The 24,109-nt window shown below is 38.5% G+C and overlaps 1 protein-coding gene across 1 annotated transcript; it reads left to right on the forward strand.

The window, feature by feature from the left end:
• The first annotated feature begins 4,432 nt into the window (after positions 1-4,432).
• Positions 4,433-23,828, forward strand: LOC106068328 (mucin-5AC-like). Its single transcript, XM_056040773.1, has 7 exons — positions 4,433-4,619; positions 7,437-7,553; positions 8,432-8,546; positions 15,251-15,375; positions 19,803-19,890; positions 21,710-22,635; positions 23,630-23,828. Exons 1-7 carry the CDS (start codon positions 4,574-4,576, stop codon positions 23,794-23,796), a joined length of 1,584 nt encoding a protein of 527 aa, XP_055896748.1. The 5' UTR covers positions 4,433-4,573; the 3' UTR covers positions 23,797-23,828.
• Positions 23,829-24,109: the final 281 nt, after the last annotated feature.

Here is a 24,109-nt window from a genome sequence, read left to right on the forward strand (position 1 = left end):
CATACAAGTCATAAGGTTTCTGTATCATACAAGTCACATGGTTTCTGTATCATAAGTGCCTTGGCTTCTGTATCATACAAGTCACAAGGTTAATGTATCATACAAGTCACAAGGTTTCTGTATCATACAAGTCACATGATTTCTGTATCATAAAAGTCACAAGGTTTCTGTATCATACAAGTGCCATGTTTTTTTTTGTATCATACAAGTCACAAGGATTCTGTATCATACAGGTCACATGGCTTCTGTATCATACAAGTCACATGGTTTCTGTATCATACAAGTCACATGGCTTCTGTATCATACAAGTCACATGGTTTCTGTATCGTACAAGTCACATGGTTTCTGTATCATACAAGTCACATGGTTTCTGTATCATACAAGTCACATGGTTTCTGTATCATACAAGTTACATGGTTTCTGTATCATACAAGTCACATGGCTTCTGTATCATAAAAGTCACATGGTTTCTGTATCATACAAGTCACATGGTTTCCAATGGTTGTGTCTCTTACGTTCCCGCCACATTAGAAAGTAAAACTCCTTCCTCAACCGTTAAAGAGTTACTCATATGGGAAGTAATTATAACCTGTCAATGGTCCCAACTTGCAATACCATATCATACCAATAAAAGGTCTTCGTCAAGATAGTGCAAATATATTTTTTTAAATGGATATTTTTTATGAAACAAAGTTATCTTTCTAATGTTAAATTTATTTGTAAATTTAAATAAGTGACACAAAATTGTTGTGTTTTTTTTAATGTAGACAATAAACATTTTCTTTATATCTCCTATAATTATTCTTTACATGTATAAACACTCATTACGTTTATTTGTAATTCATTATGTGGTTTACCATTTTAAAATCATTTTTGCATCATATTTCTCTTTCGTTGATTTAATTTCTTTAGTCACAGTATATGTGCTTGAATCAAAAGAAAAATTCGAAATTTCATTTCGAAAAAATCCCAATATCAATATCAGTGTAAATTATCAAGAACTCTATACAATTTCTTAGTAACCTTGAGTGCTCAACAGTCTTATACGGTCTGGGCGTGGATGCGTTAACCTGTTTGTCTTGTGTGTAACGGTAAGTGAAAGTATAATCTAAATAAACCACAAAAACAAAAACTTACCTGGTACAGGACAAACAGATCAACAAGGTCATGTTCTCCTTAGCCAAGGGATAGAGCAAAAACCAAAAACTAATCAAATATATTTGCAGCCTTTACTTCCAAAGGCAGTTTTTTAAAAAGGGCTTAAAAATAAGTAATATATCATTTTGTTTTCAAATAGATCTTTTTATGTTGTTGCTATTGACAGTAGCACTATGTTGAAGTTGCGGGTACTGAGTGATAAAGTGCGTGGCTTCCAAACAGTGCGTTCCGGGCTCGAATCCTGATGAAGCCTGGGATTTTTGTGGCATCTTTAGTGACCCCCCAGCGCCAAAACGTAGCAAAAAAAACTGCTTTTGAAAAAAAAAATATCATGAGATGTTCACGCTGCGAGACGCAGCCGCCTTCAATATGGAATTTCATGCAATTTCAATTTAAATTTTAAGTTAATTAAATTAAAGCGTAATTTTTTTCCGCTTTAAAGGCTGCTGGCTTCCCCCTATAAATGAATAATTATCATAAAAAAATGAAGGGGCCGTTGGTCAAGTCAGGATGGGACCCGACGTAAGCTGTAATGTGATACATATTTGCAGTGTGCAAGATGAGAGTACTTTTGTTGTCTACTTGTAAAATGCCTACGTCACTTGAATTGTATGGTATGGGGGGGGGGGCTTCTTTCATTGTTAATATATAGTGTCCATGGGAACGAATCTCACTTGTTATAGTTTTTTTTTTTTTTTGTTATTGTTAAAGTCTGTTACTTTTTTAATTTACATTTAATTTTTTTTTATTTTTTTTTAAATATTCAAGTTATTTTTTTTTTTGTGTTTTAAAAATATTTATGACGAAATGTGTGTTCTCTAAGACATGGACAGAATTCCTTTGCGCCAAAACGGCCATCACCAAAACGGAGTCGCCTAATTGTCGCGTATCGACTTGACAGACAGACAGACAGACTACACAAAAAAAAATAGCAACTCTTTTTAGAAGGGTAGCAAGAAATCAGGTAACTCTCAACTAATATTACTTAAAACAGTTGTAGGTTTCGTTAAACGAATCTAGTCACTATTCACTCCATTACAGCCTTATAATACCAATGCATAATGTGCACATATTCTCAGTTACTTGTTAGAGTTTTACCTGATGTATTTACCTGTTGTATTCAAGGTGTTTAAAAACAGGAATTCATTATGCAAAAGCCTCGCTCTTTTTCTGAAATGTCACCAGGTTCAGGTCAAAAGTTCAACAGTCTACTTTTCTCATGTTATACAAGTATTTTCCACAAGATCTGTGTTATTGAAGTTATCAACCATAGATTACGGTAGCAATAATAAAAAGGCTTCACTAAATTTAGAAAGCCTTCAGGACAGAAGGCTCAAAAGTAAAGTAGCAATCATACATAAAACACTGAACCTTAATCTTCAAATACAAAAACAAAATTTAATAAAATACTCTGAAAGACACAAAGATAAAGGCACATTCCTCGTCCCATATGCTAGGACAAATTTGTACAAATGCTCCTTCTTCCCTAGTGCTATTAGAGCATGGAATGGGTTGCCTGAGCTAGCCAGGAAAACCAGTGACTTGGCAGAATTGGAGTCATTGGTTAATATGCATGACTAAATGCATGACGCGTAAGACGTAATCATCTTCTTTTTTGAAGTAACGTCTGGATTATATAAGATAAGAAGATAAGGCTTTTCTTCGGGTCCGGAGAGTAATGAAGATTGCAGTATTTTACGTGACTAAAAAAATCCTAGCCTCGACCTACATATTTTGCCACAAAGGGCGCAGACATAACCGTTGTCCGCCGATGGTCGACTTTGATTCTCTTTTCGCCGTTTACATCTACTGTTATCTGCCCTCGGCTGTGGATTTTATTTCGGTCTTAAGCGTGTATCCAGAGGTCCTCAAAAGAAATTTCCAGCTTTCACTATCAGAACTGAATCTTTGTTGAGCATGCTATCCCGCGATGTAGCGACCATTTTGCAAAGAGATCCATTGCGCCTGGGCCATTGACCTATAGGGGACACATGGGGCATTGACATATAGGGGACACAGTGGGCATTGACCTATAGGGGACACAGTGGGCATTGACCTATAGGGGACACAGTGGGCATTGACATATAGGCGTTTAGTACTTCTAAGAAGATGTGCAAGCGATGAGAGTCATGAGACTGTTGCTTGTGAAGGACGAAATGACGTTTAGTAAATACACTAAGACAAATAGTAAAAATACATTTCTTCTTTAGTCATACTAATCCTTCGAGGGTATGGAGATCTGACCGAGTGATAAAGAGCGTAACTTTCGAGTCTAGAAGTCCTGAGTTCTTATCTTTGTGGACTCTGGAACAAGTGGAACTATAAATTATTTTTTACTAACAAATATTGAGGTGAACATGAGGAGTGATGGTTGAGTAGAAAATCACTAGACTTCCGACTATGAGGTGTCGAGTTCAAATCCAGGCGAAGAATGAAATTTTAAAAGAATTAATAGGACGCCCCTGAGTCACCCAACCAAAATGGGTACCTGCTAGTGTCGGGGAATTAAATAAATTTGGTCATTGTCATTTGGTCATTGTCATTTGATCATGGTCATTTGGTCATTGTCATTTGGTCATAGTCATTTGGTCATGGTCATTTGGTCATTGTCATTTGGTCATTGTCATTTGGTCATTGTCATTTGGTCATTGTCATTAGGTCAATGTCATTTGGTCATGGTCATTTGGTCATAGTCATTTGTTCATGGTCATTTGGTCATTGTCATTTGGTCATAGTCATTTGGTCATTGTCATTTGGTCATTGTCATTTGGTCATTGTCATTTGGTCATTGTCATTTGGTCATTGTCATTTGGTCATTGTCATTTGGTCATTGTCATCAGGTCATGGTCATTTGGTCATGGTCATTTGGTCATGGTCATTTGGTCATGGTCATTTGGCCATTGTCATTTGGTCATGGGCATTTGATCATGGTCATTTAATCATTGTCATTCGGTCATTACCATTTGGTCATTGTGCTGGCAACTCGACACCCTCGGAGAAGGGGAGCACCGTTATATGTTTTTAACCAGGACCTATCAGTATCTTGGTACACCTCTGATGCAAATAAAGACTGTAAAAAGCAATTCGTATATATATATATATATATATCATAATGACGCATTCCGTTACAAATAATTTAGTATTGCGCAAATAATTTTAAAAATTAAGGAAGAAATCTGTGTTTTGACCTACATAGGTATAAAAATGTTCAAGATTCATTGCTGTCAGATCTCAACAACATATCCACACCAGCCAGACTACCTGCCAGCCTACCTGCCTGATTACCTACGTGGGGACAGTCCCAGGTTGTCTGCAAGTTTATTTATAGTTCACTTTCAGTGCAATAAAAAGACGAATAACTAATTGTATCCCTTAAGAAAGAAAACGAAACTTTTTCTTTTGTTTTGGACTAAAGATGTTCTCTGTTCGAGTAGCATTACTTCTGACCATCCTGTCAGTGAGTAAGTATAGCTTATCACTTGCCTCGTTTGGTCACGTACGAGTAGGATTCTGTTTTGTTTTCTATGAGCAGCTGTCCAAGATTGTAAGTAGCACTCAGAGGCGTAGCTTGCAATGTGCGTGTAGTGAGGGGAGCATCAAACGCTCCTCCAGTATAAATTAAATGAATTAAGTTTCTATTCTCCTAAGCTTTTTTTTAGTAAAAAATGAGACTTTTTAGGCTTACATAATGGAACAAACAAAATACATTGAAACAGTACTTAATAGGCAAATTAAACAGAAGCGAGGACCGAGATTATTACTATTAAAATGATCCAATCGTATAAACAGGATTTTTGTGAAGAAGTAATTTTAGTTGTATACAAATATCATCTTTCTTCTCTCTGACCCCCAGGCGTCCGCGGACCACAGTTTGAGAACCACTGGTATAGTGCACTGACGTGATCCACATTTAGTTTATATATATATATAAATAAATAAATATACCTGTGGATACTGATACTTGATATTGGCCAGCACGATGACCAACCACCTTTACTTTCCACAACGAATTTAAAGTAGCCATTAAAGTTAGATGGACTCAGTGGTATTTGAACAAGTACCAGAGTCTAGAGGCCAAAGGTTCTTTTTTGTTCAATTTTATTTTTTATTAATTTGAAAAAACTAAAAAAAGGGTATTGAAGAAAGCAAATGTAAAAGTGTCCTACACGTTTTTAAAATCGCTGTTTGGATTCTACCTTGTCATGTGGTACGTGATTCTGACTACCATCACGATGGTCCGGAGTTCAAGACCTGCACGCTGCCATCCCCCCTGACGTCATGCAGGACGTTTTTGGCTAAGACGTAATTATTCTTATTTCTTAAAGGAACGTCCGAAATGTATAAATCAAACATGACGTCAATGACTAACGGTGTTGTACAGATGTGTCGACATCTAGCTCAGTCAGTGAGCGATAACTCCGTTTGAAACAACTCATCTCGTTCCAGTCTGATACGTGTAGCTATGCTCAGCGCAACGTGGCTCAATCTCATTTGTAGACCAGCTTTGTAAAATGTTTTGTAAAATGTTTTACACGTTTCGGATGTTTCTTCAGAGTTGAAGATAATTTACTTCCTAGTTAAAACCTTCCTCAGGACGACGGGGGATGGGAACGGGCAGGGGTTTGAACCCGGGACCATCGATAAATCTGAACGACAGTCCAGCGCACAAACCGCACGACCAGGCAGCCATCCATCCTGCGAGGAAGAGGGGGGGGGCAAGGAGTATTCTGGGAGATGGTTTCCGTACTGCCTTTGAGGGCTCAGTAAACGTCAATGGACCTCATTCACCAATCGTAAACAAACAACATTTAGCCACGTGATAATATTGATAAAACAATAATAAAAAAAACGTATCACGTGACAGCCTTTATGGGTTGCGTAATTGTCTGAAAACAAACTTTTAATTCAATGGAAATCTGTCAGTGATTATCTATTTTGCAAGACAGTAATCTAATGACTCATTGTCTGTTAGTACTATTTTCTGTTGTTTTTTTTTAAATAGAATTTTCGATATAGGATTAGTCTTATTCGCTTTTGCAGACCCCTGTGTGAGGGGGGAGGGGGGATCTGGGAGAAGGTTTGATTGCTGCCTTTCTAAGGACTTTATTTTTTTTTTAAATGTTGCTCCAGTCTGAATTCAAGCTTGAGGTCTCGAGACTCCATGATGGAAGGTCGATTTTCTAGCCACTGAGCCATTTAAGTACTTTTAATATACTGCCGGGGAACTCCGTTAATGTTCGTTTTATTTTTTTTAGCCAACGAACTAATTGTTTCTCGTAAGCTTTGTAAAATTTCCATAAAAAATTTAATTTATCGCAACTATGTGATTAAATTTTTTTTAATTTTCTTGATTTGTGTGTTGATTTCGACAATGAATAATTGCCCCAACATCTCTAGAGCTGATACACAAAACGGATATTGTGACCTAGAAATAGGATAGGTCATAAGACCAGTGACCTGTACTGTACTGGCAAGTTAGTCCAGTGGTACTTTGTGGTCCCAATTATATTATCAAGGCTAATAACTATAGCCTCTAGATGTACAAAACTACTGAGACAAACAAATAATAATTCTGAGATTTCAGTGGCAACAAAAAAAATTGAGTTTATTTACAAACAAAAGAAAAAGATCATGGAAAATATAAATGGCAATAAAAGCTCACTAAAGAAAATGACATAATGAAACAAAGCAAAGTAGCAAGACAGTTTCCGGTCAATATAATGAAAGGACCACCATCATAGAGGCACAATAATGTCTTATGCCAAAAAACCAAAACGATGGTTTACGATAATATCATACATACATTAACAATGAAATGACGTCATTCATGAGACACACTACTGTCTCGTATCTAAACAAAAGATGTCTTTAAAAAAAAAACATACAGAAGAGGATAAGAGACTAAGTAGACCTATACCATTTACATAAATCAATTTAGTACTAACAAATCGATAAAGTCTACCTAGCTCATTATAGAAATACTCTTCCCACAACAGTGGCACACTCCTCTTGAGTAACACAGCAATAGTACAACACAAGTATGAGCTAAACATTATAGAGATTTAATTCAAACTACACTGGTCAGTTGAAAGACTCAAGAGAGAGTGGCAATTGTAAACAGTTGACAGGGACTTAAATCAAGTAATAAAGGGGACTAACTCTAATAGTAAGAATACAGGTAGCCACCCTTATTGTCCCTCTTGTCACAGATATACTAGCACTATTTATCATTAACTTAATGTTTAATTGATCCTAATCTTATGTTTTTTTTTTTCCAGGTGTTCCAGTTATTTCTACGCAAGAAAATCCCCAGAACCCAATTGTTAGCCTCTACGCCAGCATAATGAACACTGTAATAGACGCGTATAAAAGTCATTTTGGCTCGCCGCCACCAAGTAAGAATAAAAGCTAATAGGTCAAGTTCCCTTTTCAGACCTTGAGATCTATGGGACAGATGATGTGAAGATCACATGTTTCTGTGGACCACAGCTAACGAGGGTGTCATTTGGCCAGCACAACGACCAACCTTCTTTACTTTTCCCCGTCAGAGATGGGTGGACTTAGAGGTGCCCAAAGATCCCAAAATTAAAAATCCAATCTTCACCAGGATTCGATCCCAGGACCACCGGTTCAGAAGCCAAGCGCTTTACCTCTCAGACTCTGTTACAGAGTGTTTCTTACAAATAGTGCTATAGACTGTTATCTTTACAGAGTGCAATGTCACAAATAGTGCTTTAGACTGTTATCTTTACAGAGTGCAATGTCACAAATAGTGCTATAGACTGTTATCTTTACAGAGTGCAATGTCACAAATAGTGCTTTAGACTGTTATCTTTACAGAGTGCTATGTCACAAATAGTGCTACAGAATGTTATCTTTACAGAGTGCTTATTCACAAATAGTGCTTTAGACTGTTATCTTTTACAGAGTGCTATGTCACAAATAGTGCTTTAGACTGTTATCTTTACCGAGTGCTTTGTCACAAATAGTGCTACAGAATGTTATCTTTACAGAGTGCTATGTCACAAATAGTGCTTTAGACTGTTATCTTTACAGAGTGCTATGTCACAAATAGTGCTACAGAATGTTATCTTTACAGAGTGCTATGTCACAAATAGTGCTTTAGACTGTTATCTTTACCGAGTGCTTTGTCACAAATAGTGCTACAGAATGTTATCTTTACAGAGTGCTTATTCACAAATAGTGCTTTAGACTGTTATCTTTTACAGAGCGCTTATTCACAAATAGTGCTATAGACTATTATCTTTTACAGAGTGCTTTGTCATAAATAGTGCTATAGATTGCTTCCTAAATGTGAGAAAGAACACTCTTAGCAAGGCAGAGTCGCTGACGAAGTCTCCTCCGGAGTTTCAACAGGTGTTTTGTCAGTAAGTGGAAATCTAAGCCAGTCACAGTTTTCATTAATGATACTGAAATATTTATAGTCTAGTCCAGCGGTTCTCAACCTATTATGCTCGGCGACCCATTTTTACAGTCCACCACTTTGCCGCGACCCCCACATACACATACACATACAGTAATAGATGCATAGACAATAACAATCTATTTTTTCGATGGTCTTTGGCGACCCCTGGAAAATCATCAATCGACCCACAGGTTGAGAACCCCTGGTCTAGTCACAATACAACTACTTCAGTGATAGTGTTACCATACTAGGTGTTATGGATTCAGCCAGGAAAACCAACGATTCGGCAGAATTGAAGTCAATGATTAACACGCATGACTAGATTGACCTGGGGACTCGCGTAGGACGTAATCATCTTCTTTTTTTGAAGTAACGTCTGTATCTTATAAGATAAGCAGATAAGTTCATGTGCGTGTTTATTGTGTAGCTGTGAGGAAAGGTGAGCGGATGTTTTGGTTGTGTAAGCTGACGAGTTTCTGATGAAACCACGAGCTATTCTTACGTAATTTAACTTTAGAAAGAAATATAAAAAAAAAAATTCAAAAAAAAAAAAAAAAAAAAAAAAAAAAAAAACAGAGCTTATCAAATAGGAAGAACTGTATTTATATCCATATATATCAATAGTGTAAGATTTATTTCTCATAATCAATATCTAGCTAAATTATTTGATGACCACTAGGCTAATTAATTACTTGGTTAATTTTTTTTATTGATTCATAATTCGTTAGAAAAAGAATACAACTATTCAAAGTTTTAACTCGATCCGAGAATGGGAAGTGGGAGAAATAACTTGTACAAAAGTTGTATCAGACAGACAGACAGACAGACAGACAGAGTGATTCGATGTAACCTTTGTAAAAAGGACTGGTGGGAAGGTTGAAGGGGAGAGAACCAAGACACGTGAGACAGAAAGGATGCGTATTGTTCATTATTTATATCTTGTTTAAATTATCATCTCATGTATGTTTCTTCATATATCTTTTTTTCGAGCTGAACCTGTGTATATAAACAAAAAAAGTTTTACTGTTTGTTTTAGGCGATGTCGCTTCAAGTTTTTTTTTTTTTTTTTTGAAGTTTTTTTCTTAAAGATTTTTGTCTGTTTACACTGGTTTAACTGTACCATCTATTTAGTGCTACAAACAGCATAACTGTAAATTAATACTAATGAATAGAGAGAAAAAAGTTCCCCTTACAGACCCTGTGAGCTATAGGGCAGATAATGTAAAGGTCATCTGTTTCTGTAGCCTACGGTTAACGAGGGTATCATGTGGCCAGCACAACGACCAACCGACTTTTACTTTCCCCAACTAATGTCAGGTACCCATTAGAGTTGGGTGGACTCAGAGGCGCCCAAGGATCCCGAAATTAAAAATTCCCAATTCTATTATCGGCAGAGAATAATTGTTACTGCATTTTGTGAAATATTTTTTAGCAATTGAGTTATATCTAGAATCGAGTGAATATCAAATTAGAGTTGAGTTTATATTCAACATGGGGGCTTTCTTTAGACTTATATAGAGGTCCTCCAGAGCCTTTCGACACATTGGTCAGTTATTGAGAACTGTCGTTGACGACGGCTTCATCTTCTTAGGTCTATGCTTTTGACATCTTTCAAGATGATACAGTCCCATGTTATCATAACTGCTATGATACCATTGTACTCAGTTGTGCTTACATAAAAGAGCTCTTCTGTAAGCGTGAGTTACAGAGTAAAAAAAACAACCAAGGAATTAAAAACAAATTACCATTAAAAAAGGAATGAAAAAAAAAACAAAAAAAAACATATTTCTATTTAAAAAAATATTGAAAAAAATGTCATTATTCTTTTAATTAATATTTACTTTGTAATACAATTATTCGATTACCTCCCGTGTTTACTTCACCTTTTTTAATGTGTCACATTGCCTACTCATTTACATCAACTAAGTAAGTCTTTATTGATCCCAATTTTTTCATTTATAAATACATATGCTGCCAAAACTAAAAAATAAAATGATACATAACTTTAACTTGATTATTGTTTCCGAATACAGGAATCTTGTTTGATCTAGTGGTTGAAGTGTTTTATTTCGTTAACTACAGCTGAACCAGGGACACCTAGACGTATCGTGACCTAAGGTAGTTTCTATCGAGTTATAAGTAGATAGAGTTATATAATAGGAAAGCTGTGACAGATATATTTACTTACAATTCTCTAGCAACTACCATCTCGATGTGTCTAGGCGTCTCGAGGTTCCGCTGCAATTATCGAATAAAACAATTAAACAACTAGATCTGTACACAGAAACTTAAACGACCTTTTCGGCATGTCTCACACACTGCACTGTCTACTATTGACAACTAACTCACTTCCGGTGATTCGCTTCTTTGTAAAAATAGATTATACATACATACACACATTCATTATACATATATACATACATACACACATGCATCATACATACATACACACATGCATTATACATACTGTTACGATTCTCTCTCTCCTAATCAGGCCTTCTGTAACACTGCTAAACACAACACAACACATCAACACATCAAGAACTTGACAACAAGAGCTCCACAACATCGGGTACTTTAATAATGAGTGAATAAGTAGATAACAGCCAATACTAGACAATTGGCATCAAACACATCAACAACTAAAATGTCACTCTGTACATCACCGTACAAAACTCTACTGTCTCTCTTTCTGGACTTGTACATCAACACATGAGGACTCGACCAGGACCGACTTCCTAGCCGACTAACAGTCCCGGTCTCGACGCTCTCCGGTCTTGAACTGCCGCTTTCCTACACAGTGTCACTCGTACACGCAGGCTTTCGATCACATGACCATAACATTCGTCATATTGGCGTGTAATCGTGTAATCGTAGTACTGTCCCTTGTCCATGGCCCCGCTGACCTGAGTGATTCACGTGTGTGTCAGCTGAGCCTGAGTTAACCCTTTTGCGCCGCCAATAGGGTCGTAACACTGCCCCCTTCTCAGATTTGTCCGTCCCGGACAAAATCTATCACACGACATGGGCAGTGGAGATGAATCGATGCAGGAGGAGGTCTATCGGTGGGGGCGACAATGGGCCTATACTGCCATCTCGATGGAGCCATCTGCGTTGTATACTGCGTATGTCTCTTTCTCCTTCTGCTCCAGTTGACCTTCACCTGGTTGCACAGACGTCGTGGTTGCATCGCCATGCACTTTGGATTCGGCAACCATTGCCTTCTTTGGTCGCTCACTACTGAAGGCAGCCAGCCAGCACATGGGGAGGGATAAGATGTCAGGACTGGGGTCACCAAGATCTTTGGCCTATCAGGTTGTTTCATAGGGCTTTCAAGAGATGGGTTTTGGGAATGGGTATTAGGTCCACAGGAGGGGAAATAGTGGCACATATCATCTTCAGGCTTGTCAGGAGGGCAAACTAGTGGAGCAAGTTGGCAGCACTCCACTTGCGAAGGACCCTCATCTTCAGCATCAGGCTCCGGTTCACTTACTTGACCATCATCAGGGCTTCTCACTATGGTATCGTCAGCAGGACAAACGTCTATTGGGTGCAGACCTTGCCGATGGGTTTCTTGGAGTTGGCAATCTTCCTGCGGAGCTCGACACATAACGTTCTTGCCAAACATCTGGGTGCAGCCATCAAGATTTGAGTTCCTCTCATCAGCACTGGTAGATTGACAGATGTCTTTAATGTCCTCAGCTACGAGCTTGGGAAAAGACACGACGTTGTCTTTTTCTATCTGGCTGATGGAGGCACTCACGTCATGGACGTCTGTAGCAAAAGCGTTGGTTGAACTATTGGTCTCGGTTTCTTCTCTGGTTTCTTCATCTGTCTCTTTCTGCGAGTCACCCTTGATCACATTCTGAAAGCCAGCCAACATCTGTTTTTGAAATGTGATCAAGAGCTCTATCACATCAGGTTCGAGTTCGAAGAGGAACGTGTTTGGATCTTCCTCTTCATCCACCAGGGCTTGCTGGAGACGTTCTTTAAGAGTTTCGTTGTTCCTTTCGTAGTACTTCAGTCCTCGCCATTTCAGCTCTTGTTTCAGTTCTTTCAGATTCAGTTCATCTAGCAGTTTTACAGAAGCCATAGGAAATCCCACTTCAAGACACCAGTGTTACGATTCTCTCTCTCCTAATCAGGCCTTCTGTAACACTGCTAAACACAACACAACACATCAACACATCAAGAACTTGACAACAAGAGCTCCACAACATCGGGTACTTTAATAATGAGTGAATAAGTAGATAACAGCCAATACTAGACAATTGGCATCAAACACATCAACAACTAAAATGTCACTCTGTACATCACCGTACAAAACTCTACTGTCTCTCTTTCTGGACTTGTACATCAACACATGAGGACTCGACCAGGACCGACTTCATAGCCGACTAACAGTCCCGGTCTCGACGCTCTCCGGTCTTGAACTGCCGCTTTCCTACACAGTGTCACTCGTACACGCAGGCTTTCGATCACATGACCATAACATTCGTCATATTGGCGTGTAATCGTGTAATCGTAGTACTGTCCCTTGTCCATGGCCCCGCTGACCTGAGTGATTCACGTGTGTGTCAGCTGAGCCTGAGTTAACCCTTTTGCGCCGCCAATAGGGTCGTAACACTACATACACACATGCATTATACATACATACACACATGCATTATACATACATACACACATGCATTATACATACATACACACATGCATTATACATACATACACACATGCATTATACATACATACACACATGCATTATACATACATACACACATGCATTATACATACATACACACATGCATTATACATACCTACACACATGCATTATACATACATACACACATGCATTATACATACCTACACACATGCATTATACATACATACACACATGCATTATACATACCTACACACATGCATTATACATACATACACACATGCATTATACATACCTACACACATGCATTATACATACATACACACGTGCATTATACATACCTACACACGTGCATTATACATACCTACACACATGCATTATACATACCTACACACATGCATTATACATACCTACACACATGCATTATACATACCTACACACATGCATTATACATACCTACACACATGCATTATACATACCTACACACATGCATTATACATACCTACACACATGCATTATACATACATACACACGTGCATTATACATACCTACACACATGCATTATACATACCTACACACATGCATTATACATACCTACACACATTCACCTTTGACAGTTCTCTTTTGTATCCTTGTCATTCATCTTTTTCCAATTATGATCAATACATTAGTTTTAGTCATAGTGAAGGAGGCGCGGTGGCCGAGTGGTAAAGCGCTTCGTTTCTGAACCGTAGTCCTGGGTTCGAAGACTGGGATTTCTAATTTCGGATCTTTAGGGCAGCTCTGAGTCTGAGTCTGAGTCCACCCAGGTCTAGTGGATAGCTGACATTAGTTGGGGAAAAATAAAGACTTTTGGTCGTTGTGCTGAGCACATGACACCCTCGTTAACCTTGGACCACAGGAGCAAATGACCTTTTCATCTTCTGCCCTACAGATCGCAAGGTCTGAAAAGGGAGATAACTAACAGAGGCTTGGTTCAGTTCTGCGCGGTTCAGCGGTGTGGTTCTGTACGGCGTATTAAGACTGCTCGGTGCGGAGTAGAAACTAGACGCCTCGCGAGTATGAGACGACGTCTTGATCTAGATCTACGATCAAGGCCGATACAAAGAGCCCAGTGTGTGAAGTCAGTCCGGAACAGTTTGAGCCCAGTGCATGTCCGAGAAGAGGCGGAGAGGCCAGTGAAGTTGATACAGTGGTACAAGAGTTGATACAGCGGTACAAGAGTTGATACGGCGATACAAGAGTTGATACAGCGGTACAAGAGTTGATACAGTGGTACAAGAGTTGATACGGCGGTACAAGAGTTGATACAGCGGTACAAGAGTTGATACAGCGGTACAAGAGTTGATACGGCGGTACTAGAGTTGAAACAGCGAAACAAGAGTTGATACGGCAGTACAAGAGTTGATACAGCGGTACAAGAGTTGATACGGCGGTACTAGAGTTGAAACAGCGGAACAAGAGTTGATACGGCGGTACAAGAGTTGATACAGCGGTACAAGAGTTGATACAGCGGTACAAGAGTTGATACAGCGGTACTAGAGTTGAAACAGAGGAACAAGAGTTGATACAGCGGTACAAGAGTTGATACAGCGGTACAAGAGTTGATACGGCTGTACGATTGTCAACGGTGAAGCAATTGTACAGTCTAAGTTACGTGTTGCCAATTGTACTGTCTTGGCTGTGATTTATTTTACATTAACGTGTTAAGCTATTCTGCAGCCATGAGTTGTCAACTTCTTTGAGTTGTCAGTTTCGTTTGGGGCAATTTGCAGAGAGCCTGGATAGCGAGAGTCGTTAAAGTATAATAAAATAAGAGACAGGAGATAAACACTACTCTCATGTTTATTTAAAAAATAAAACTTGCTTTTAGATTTGTTTAATTTTTTTTAAGTTCATTTATAATGCACCTCGAAGATCTCCCCCAAACTGATCAGGGTCCCACTTACTAAAGTACGGCCCTGTTTTTTTTTTACTTGTTACATGTATATGTGTTCTATTTTGTTTAGGGCGAAGCGGGAATTAAAGAACTGTTCCAGGCCGTATATCAAAGAGTGTTCACGTTTGAACAGAATTCTGCGTTACATCATGCACCAGGCTTTTCAAGTCACGTGTTCATCACATGGTTATCAAAGTAAGTTTGTTGGGTTTTTTTTTTCGTTATTTTACTTATGCTCCTTCTTTTCTATTGCCATTAGAGCATAAAACGGGTTGCTTGAATCAGCCAGGAAAACCAACGGCCTTTAAGTGTAAGTCTCTCATTAACATGGACAATTAAATTAAGAAAAAATGATACACTTGGGATGTAATCATGTGTCATAGGGTATTTTTTGTGTGTTATTACACGATGAGGAATTAGTTAATTGTTTCTGGAATGGGGGGAGTTTTTACTTAGTGACGAATGACGTAATAGAACTTTAAAAAGTAAGAACTCTCTAAGATACCTATCAACAAGACGCTTTGCATAGGACAGTAGAAATAAGAAGTAATATAGACGGCTAGTAACAGAGGACATTCGACGTGTCCTTTCTTGGGTAATAAAAGTGTTTGTTGTTTCAACACTAGCGTCGACTACCTATATTGATTGTTTTGGCCTTTCGCCGGTGTTAGAGGATTAGTTTGAAGGTTACCTCCTGTTTATTTCCTTGACTGTATCCGACACCGCGGAAGAGCCATAACAGTAGTTGTATGACTGACTTCAACAGATTACTCAGGAGATGTTTGAGTGTCTTGTCAGAGGCGCAGCTAGGAGTTGTTCATCGTTTGGTGCCCGGACTGGCTTGACCTTTTTAGGGGCCCCTGCATTTTGCGTGATATTTTATTTTTAATTTTAAAAAACGTTCATTTCGCCCCCCCCCCTTAATTGGGGACCCTGGGGAGGATTTTCATATTCTCCCCCCACTCTAGCTACGCCACTGTGTCTTGTTCGTGTGTATTTCTTGCAATCTCGATGTAACAGGCAAACACTATCACAATGACAAACCAGACTGTTAAATAGCTCAGGTTAAATAGCTTGACGTAATGGCCCCAGTCGAGTCTCTGCCAGTAATAGCATGTTGCCACATTAAAGTCCTCATTCCAACAAAATAATATTAAAACTAAACAAGACAAATCCCACTCTCCGTGACTAGGGCCGGTCTTAGATAATTTGAGGCCCTAGTCAAACTGAATTTGTAGACACAAATGAAAATAAATATTAAAAAAAAGAGAAAAACTAAAATGACGCAATTTATTCAAAATCTAGTAACCCCCAACTATAGCATTAAAGACAAGTTTCGCCTTTTCTTCTCTAAACAAACACATTGCTTAAGATTTCTGTGGTAGGCCCCCGCCTATTGTTAGAGTCCCTAGGTGGCAGCCTAGTTTGCCTATGCTTAAGGCCGGCCCTGTCGTGGCGTCACTAAAAGTCCGTCAACTATGGTGTGCTGTTATGTTTTGAAAGAACGTCTGTTATGAACAAGGAGATAAGATAAGGTAACATTTATTGATCCAATCAAATGGAAATTCAGTTTGACTACAATTGACAACCTCAGCGTAACTGCTGTACAATAACAATATAGATGCACATACGAACAACATTCACACACGAAGGAAACACATAGACACTCATAACTCATAACACTCATAACCAGCGCTTTATACATAGACTTCTATGAATTCTCGATGGCGACTGAATGATAATTTTTAATATCGGACATCCAGGGTCTTTTATTACTGAATGTTTTAATTTTCTTCTTTGGTACAATCATGTTTTCACAAAATGGATGTACGAATTATTAGTTGTGGTAAGTTCATCTGTCTGGGCAGTTGTTTACAAACATGTCCCAATCTGTTTGCTCCGGACAACTTTGTAGCTGTAAAACAGCGTCGTCAGACCGTGACTGGATGGACTGTACTTCGGGTTTTGTTGTTTTTAAAACCGATTTGTACACGGGTGTAAGTGTGGTCCGACTCTCCGAGGGGAAATAACGATCGAGATGTGTAGGCCATTTTTATGTTGCTATAACACATGTCCAAGGTTTTATCGTGCCTTGTGGGACAATTAACTTATTAAGTATATGTTGGCAAGTGTTGAGCTAACTAAAGATGATTGAAATCTCCCATAACTAGTCGGACAGCATCAGAACTTTTTGATGTGATCATATGTACAATGTCGAGTATATGTTTTGTTGCTTTCTCTGTGTTGACTGTGGGTGGTATATGCACTAGTATGAAGTACAATTGTGTAAACTCTCTCGGCAGGTAGTATAGCCTGAGATTGTTACATAGAAGTTCAATATCGGTCGTGCACACTTGAGTTTTGATTGAGATATTGTTGACACAGCAGTACTGTTTAGTGACATGACCAGTCCTCCTTCTCTTGTTTGGCCACTATCTGTTGTTCTGTCTGACCTGTTCAAAAGAAACGCATCAAAGTCTACTGATGCTTCTGGAATAATTTCATTTAGCCATGTTTCAGTGAGACAGATTAGCGAGCTTTCACGGAATTGGTAGAAATATCTGCAGCAACAATCAAGTTCGTCCATTTTGGTATTTAGTGATCTAACATTGCTCAAGACAATATAAGACAGATAGTTCATTTGTTCTCTTTTCCTGCTTTTGACTCGAACTCCTCCTCTTCGGCCTCGTTGGTTTCGCTTTGTCTGTGTGTTGATGGGCTCATGGCGGCTTGTTATGTATCGTCCATTTGTCTCCAAGATGGCGGGTGTGTACATAGATTCATTGAGGAACATATTATTTATGCTAACCCTAACACTGGTTTTTAACACGCACACTAATAAAATGGTCCACAAAACTAGAAACACTTTTATTCCCTGAAACACAATAACACATTGTGAAGGGAATACGGGGGAAGTGCAGTCAGGGAGCCTATTGCGATCCTATGTGTGTTCGAAGTACGCTTGAAACCCAGCATGCATCGTCCATACAAAGGAACAGATAATAGTCTTAATAGAAGTATTTAATGAAATAAAGGGAAGTAATTGTAATTAGAAACAAAAGAAGATAATTATTCAATTATTACTATTATCTAACTAATAATAATAATAAGATTGCCATCGAACTCGAAGGTTAATGAGGTATGCAGTGATTCCCTTGGCTACGCAGCCCCAGCTGTGACCTACATAATTTGCCACATGCGGCGCAGACATCTAACATATAAGAAAATAAGAAGTAGTATGCTGACAGTGTTTTATAGAGGAACCAATACAACGAACATAGAAAATAAATGTGGGTAATCAAACCTTCCACAGTTTAAGTGATATCACATGCACACCAATATCATCCTTTACATCAGGAACATCATTTACAACAATACCACCATTTACAATAAGAACAACATTTACAATAATAACATCGGTGGGAAGCGTGGTCGAGAGGCCAAGTGCGATTGAACATGGCTTGGCTTGGCTACCTAGAAGGGGACTCGAGGTTCGACACCTAAAGGCCTAAAAGCAGCACGGAAAACCAACTCCTAGATATCCCCTCCCCCCCACTGGTCCACAAATGAGATTGGACCAAAAAACCGCTCTGAGCATGCTATAAGCATGAAAGTAGCCCTGTATAAAAGCTATAATAATAACAATGACGATAATGACATCAGCGACATCGTTTGAAATGACAACATTATTTTTGTAACCCCCCCCCCCCCCTTTACATTTGTACTCACAACACAGTCATGTGCTCTGTTGTGCTTTTTTTTTTGTTTTTAAAGATACAGTTAAAAAAATTTAGTGTTTTAAATGTGGTGAAGAGTTTCATACATGGCGGAAGACCTAAAAAAAAAAGGCTCAGCTTTTTTGGTGTATCCGCTGTACGAAATAGCAGACGTGCTGATAATCTGTGTTTGTATTAGTAGAGTATGTCGTAATAGTGAAACACGTAGCAAGTATTTGAAGCCCTTTGTGTTTGTAACTTCTGTTTAGCTGGCAAAAGGTGAAGGTCAATTGAGCGCCTTGACCTTGTTAACTCTTTATCTCCTAACTGACGATACCAGCGTCGATTCCACCAGATACAGGTAAATAATTACGGAGAGAAAGAGTTAAGTTTCTCGTAGAAATCTCCATCACTAATCGTATCTAGGATGGCTGCCTGGTCGTGCGGTTTGACCGCTGGACTGTCGTTCGGATTTATCGACGGTCCCGGGTTCAAACCCTACCCGCTCCCATCCCCCGTCGTCCTGCGGGAGGTTTGGACTAGGAACTAAACTATCTTCAACTCCGAAGGAACATCCGAAACATGTAAAACATTTTACAAACATTGTACAAGTCTAATAATGAAATGCTCAAAATGCCATACTGCTAGTCAGTGGCGTAGCTAGGAAGTTTGCCATCATTCGGGATCCAGGAGGGGGGAGAGCTTAACCTGTTTGAGAGCCCATACATTTTGCGTAATATTTAAAATTTAATGTAAAAAATAATTTCGAACACTCATTTGGGGGTCCCCCTTAAGTGGGGGCCCGTGGGGATTTTCGAATTCTACCCCTCCTCTTCCCACCCTAGCCACGCCACTGCTGTTATTGCTAGATAGCAAATATAAACATTGGTTACAAATACATTTCAGGATACATGTGCTTAGAGGTGGTTGCAGTGCCCGCAAGAGAGTGTGCAAAAACTGTGGCTACACATACACTGAGCTCTAACTTCGGCGTGTAAGTTTTGTTTCAGGCCCTTGAATTCTAGATTCGATGGATTTATCAATATATATATATATATATATATATATATATATATATATATATATATATATATATATATATATATATATATATATATATATATATATAAAGAGAGAGAGAGAGAGACATATCAATTAGTTTATATATAAATATAGATAGATAGATAGATAGATAGATAGATAGATAGATAGATAGATAGATAGATAGATAGATAGATAGATAGATAGATAGATAGATAGATAGATAGATAGATATAGATAGATAGATAGATAGAGATAGATAGATAGATAGATAGATAGATAGATAGATAGATAGATAGATAGATAGATAGATAGATAGATAGATAGATAGATAGAGAGAGAGAGAGAGAGAAAGAGAGAGAGAGAGAGAGAGAGTGAGAAAGAGAAAGAAAGAGAGAGAGAGAGAAAGAAAGAGAAAGAAAGAGAGAGAGAGAGAAAGAAAGAGAGAGATTAATGTACATTAGATTACATTACATTAGATTACATTAGAATAAATTAGATTAGATTACGTTAGATTAAGTTAAATTAAACTAGATTAGATTAAATTAGATTACATTAAATTAGATTGCATTAGATAGAGAGAGGGAGAGAGAGATGATAAATAGATAATTCTGTATATATAAAGAGATTTAAATGGATGTATGGATGATTGGGTGGATGGATGGATCGGGGTCGGCTTAGGCATAGGCAAACTAGGCAGCTGCCTAGGGCATCCCATTGATGAGGACCTCGCACAAGACTCAAAACATTTTTTTTTCGCGATTTTTTTTTCTATTTCATTTGTGGCCACCAAAATGAATTCCCCTAGGGCCTCTAACAATCTTAGGCTGGCCCTGGATGGACGAAAATAAGGAAAAATGACGGTAAACTCTTTCATATTATAAATAGAAGTCCAGGAAACTCAAATTGCACGTTTAGGTATGTTAAGGCTGTTAGTCGTTGTGCTGGCCACATGACACCATAGTGAAACGTAGGTTATAGAAATTAGATGAGCTTTACATCATATTATCCCATAGTTATCGAAGTGGGGCACCTTTACTTCAAGACAACAAACAAACAGTAAAAATCTAGCGCCCGGTACCCAAACAGTAGTACATGTACATGGGACCTTTTTCCTAAACACCCAAAGTAACTTTAAGTAACCGTTGTCTAAAGCATTTTTCTATGGTCTGTCACATAGTCAAATTAGCCAATGACCGTTAGTACTACGTTCCACAGTCCGACTCAGGCCTCGTAAAAAAACGGACCCGTCACATAGTTTGTTCCCGGTGCACTCGGCCTTCGGCCTTGTCTAGCCCATGCGCTCGGGCACCAGGTGCATCGGAAATAGCAGTGCTTTACATAGGCATTGAGTTGGGTCTCTTCCAGACAGAACTGTGTGTTCACACAGTTTTTTTTTGTACTGTTTGTCGCTCAAACAGGTTTTTTTTTCAAACCTAGAGCTTGAGGAGCCTTCGGCCCAGCTCTTAGACGATCAAACGGTACGGTAATGTTAGTACATTAACTATTTAATTCACAATGTAAAATTGAATGTTTGTAATGGTAGTTTTAAAAATTGTTTAATGTGTGATATCTCCATTGTATATATAAAACGCTATGAGTTGACCTGAAACGTGCTCACTATGTCTGCAAAAGTCTTTGAATAGAATTTCCTTCTGTAATCTAACATATATAGTTATGAATCCTGTACACAAGGGAGGTAAATTATTAATAAGTCTACTAATATAACTTTTCTAGTTGTGTCCCTTATTAAATTTAAACATATTCCACAGAGCGCTTGATCAATACGTGGATTGCTTGCTCCTAGCTGCCAACACATCCTGCACAAATATGTCACTGGGAAACTTCATTTCGGATCTTCACAGCATATACAAGCCGAAAAAGATTGTCGCATCTGTTTTATTTAACAGCACTTTGAACAATGCAACTCAAGACACTTTCAATGAAGCCAAAAATCTGTCTTTCTTTGATGCTGGCACGGATCAACTGACTGCAATTGAAAAGTTGGCCGTCAATAGTTTACAAGTCACCATGCAAGTAGGACCTACAACCACTTCCGCTGAAAGTCCCACAACTTCAACAGCTGATCCAATGAAAACATATACAGAGGATTCAATAAGAACCTCAACTGAATTCCCAAGAACTTCTTCTGAATCTCCAAGAATTTCTACAGAATCTTCCATGTCAACTTCTACAGAGGATACATGGAGAACAACCACAGATTCTACCAGAATAACCTCCACAGAATCAACATCAACCCCTAAAGATTCTACTATAATAACCTCTTCAAAACCTAGAACGACCTCTACAGAATTTCAAAGCAGAACCACAACAGACTCTTCTGCGCGAACCTCAACAAGTTGGATGACGACACATTCGTCAGACGTTTCAGCAGGAGCTTCAACACAAAAGGTCTACCAGCCATCCTTCATAGAAAAATCAGCGAAAAACTTCCGAGAATCTCAGTCGACTACAACAATATCGCCTCCAGCGTCTACCACTTCTATCACAACCACAACAGACACCACAACTGCACCATCTTTGCCTCCGTTCCAGTGTTACGGATGTTCAAGTGGAGCTCCAGGTTACTGGCAACACAGTGACTGTCCACCAAACGGGCTCCTGCAAGGATGGGCCACACAGACCAAAACATGCAATGGACCTTGTGTCCAGATAGTGTCTCGGTGGCCTTTAGGAGGTATAAAAGTTAAGTCTTCAGCGGCGTCGGTGTGAAAGGGGTTGGAGTGGGGTTACGTGAACTAGAGACCGCCCCAGATGACTTCCATCAACAGAAGACACTAAGGAGAAAATTAAAACTTTTTTTTTCTGGAGGAAGGCAAAAAAAATGTGTTGAAGCGCTAGATTCTCGCGAGACATCCCTACATTCAACAAGTAAAACACTAAAAATTCTACATTTGCCTTTGCCTATCCCTTAGTCTGTTGGACCGTTGGGGCATCATGCAAGATTTGTCTACCGTCTTTCTCCATTCGTCTGTTTTTTTGCCATAGTTACAATCTCTTTCAATGGCACGCCCGTCCATTCTTTTATGTTGTCCTCCCATCGCTTTCTCTGTCTGCCTCATCTTATTTATACTGGTACTGTTCCCTGAAGGATGGTCTTTGCGAGCCCCAAAGACCTAGATCTAGACTTAGAAGACAATTAGCAAAAATTTCCAGAACATTAATTTATTAAATTCTTAAATCAATAAAGCCTTAGATTCGAAAATTCCCAAAGGTGATAGTCCTTTCGTTAACGCGATAGTCCTTTCACAACAAATGCTGGATCTAGACCTAGATCTAGTTGTCTAGCCAAATTTAAATTTCTTTTTTTTATTTGAAAAATTATAACGGTCGAACAAGAGCTTTTCCTGTGTGGCCAACAGCGATATACATCAGCTTTTAAATTTACAGAAGCCGTTTTTGAGATCCGCTTCCAGGTTCCAAGTTCCATAAATTTTTTTACTTGAATAAAGATATTGTAAAAAAACAAAAGGTGTATGGGATGGTCGAAACTATTAAACAACTGAGCTGAATGACACCAGTCACAGCGACGCCTCTGATTTGATCAAAACGTCTTTTTTAGTTAAAACATTTTAAACCATATTCATTACATACCTTCTTACAATATGTATTACATAAATTTTCCCATATTTAATAGGCGATACTAATACCAATCTTTTTTTTTGGAACAGATGTAGTTCGCAGTTGCTCCAAAAATTATTACTTCAGCTTTGAAGTGCCACCTAGGGGCTGCAGAACTAACAATGATGATGTCGTCTGCTTCTGCTCTAGCGACCGATGCAACACGTTCAATATGACCGAAAAGCAGGCGGAAATGATCAAGAAATTTAATCAATAAACCGGCAACAAATAAATTAGAAAATTAGAAAAACGGATCAACTTTTTGTTTACTGTTTGTTTAGCAAATATACAACTAGTGATTTCTATTACAAATACTCCTTCTTCCCTAGTGATATTAGATCATGGAATGGTTTGCCTGAGCTGGCCAGGAAAACCAGTGATTTGGCAGAATTTAAGTCATTGGTTAATATGCATGACTGAATGCATGACGCGTAGGACGTAATCATTTTCTTTTTTTGAAGTAACGTCTGTATTATATAAGATATGAAGATTAAATTAAATTTTGTTTATTGTTTGTTTAGCAAATATAC

This window comes from Biomphalaria glabrata, chromosome 9, assembly GCF_947242115.1.
Source record: "Biomphalaria glabrata chromosome 9, xgBioGlab47.1, whole genome shotgun sequence".
In the NCBI taxonomy this organism is placed as follows: domain Eukaryota; kingdom Metazoa; phylum Mollusca; class Gastropoda; family Planorbidae; genus Biomphalaria; species Biomphalaria glabrata.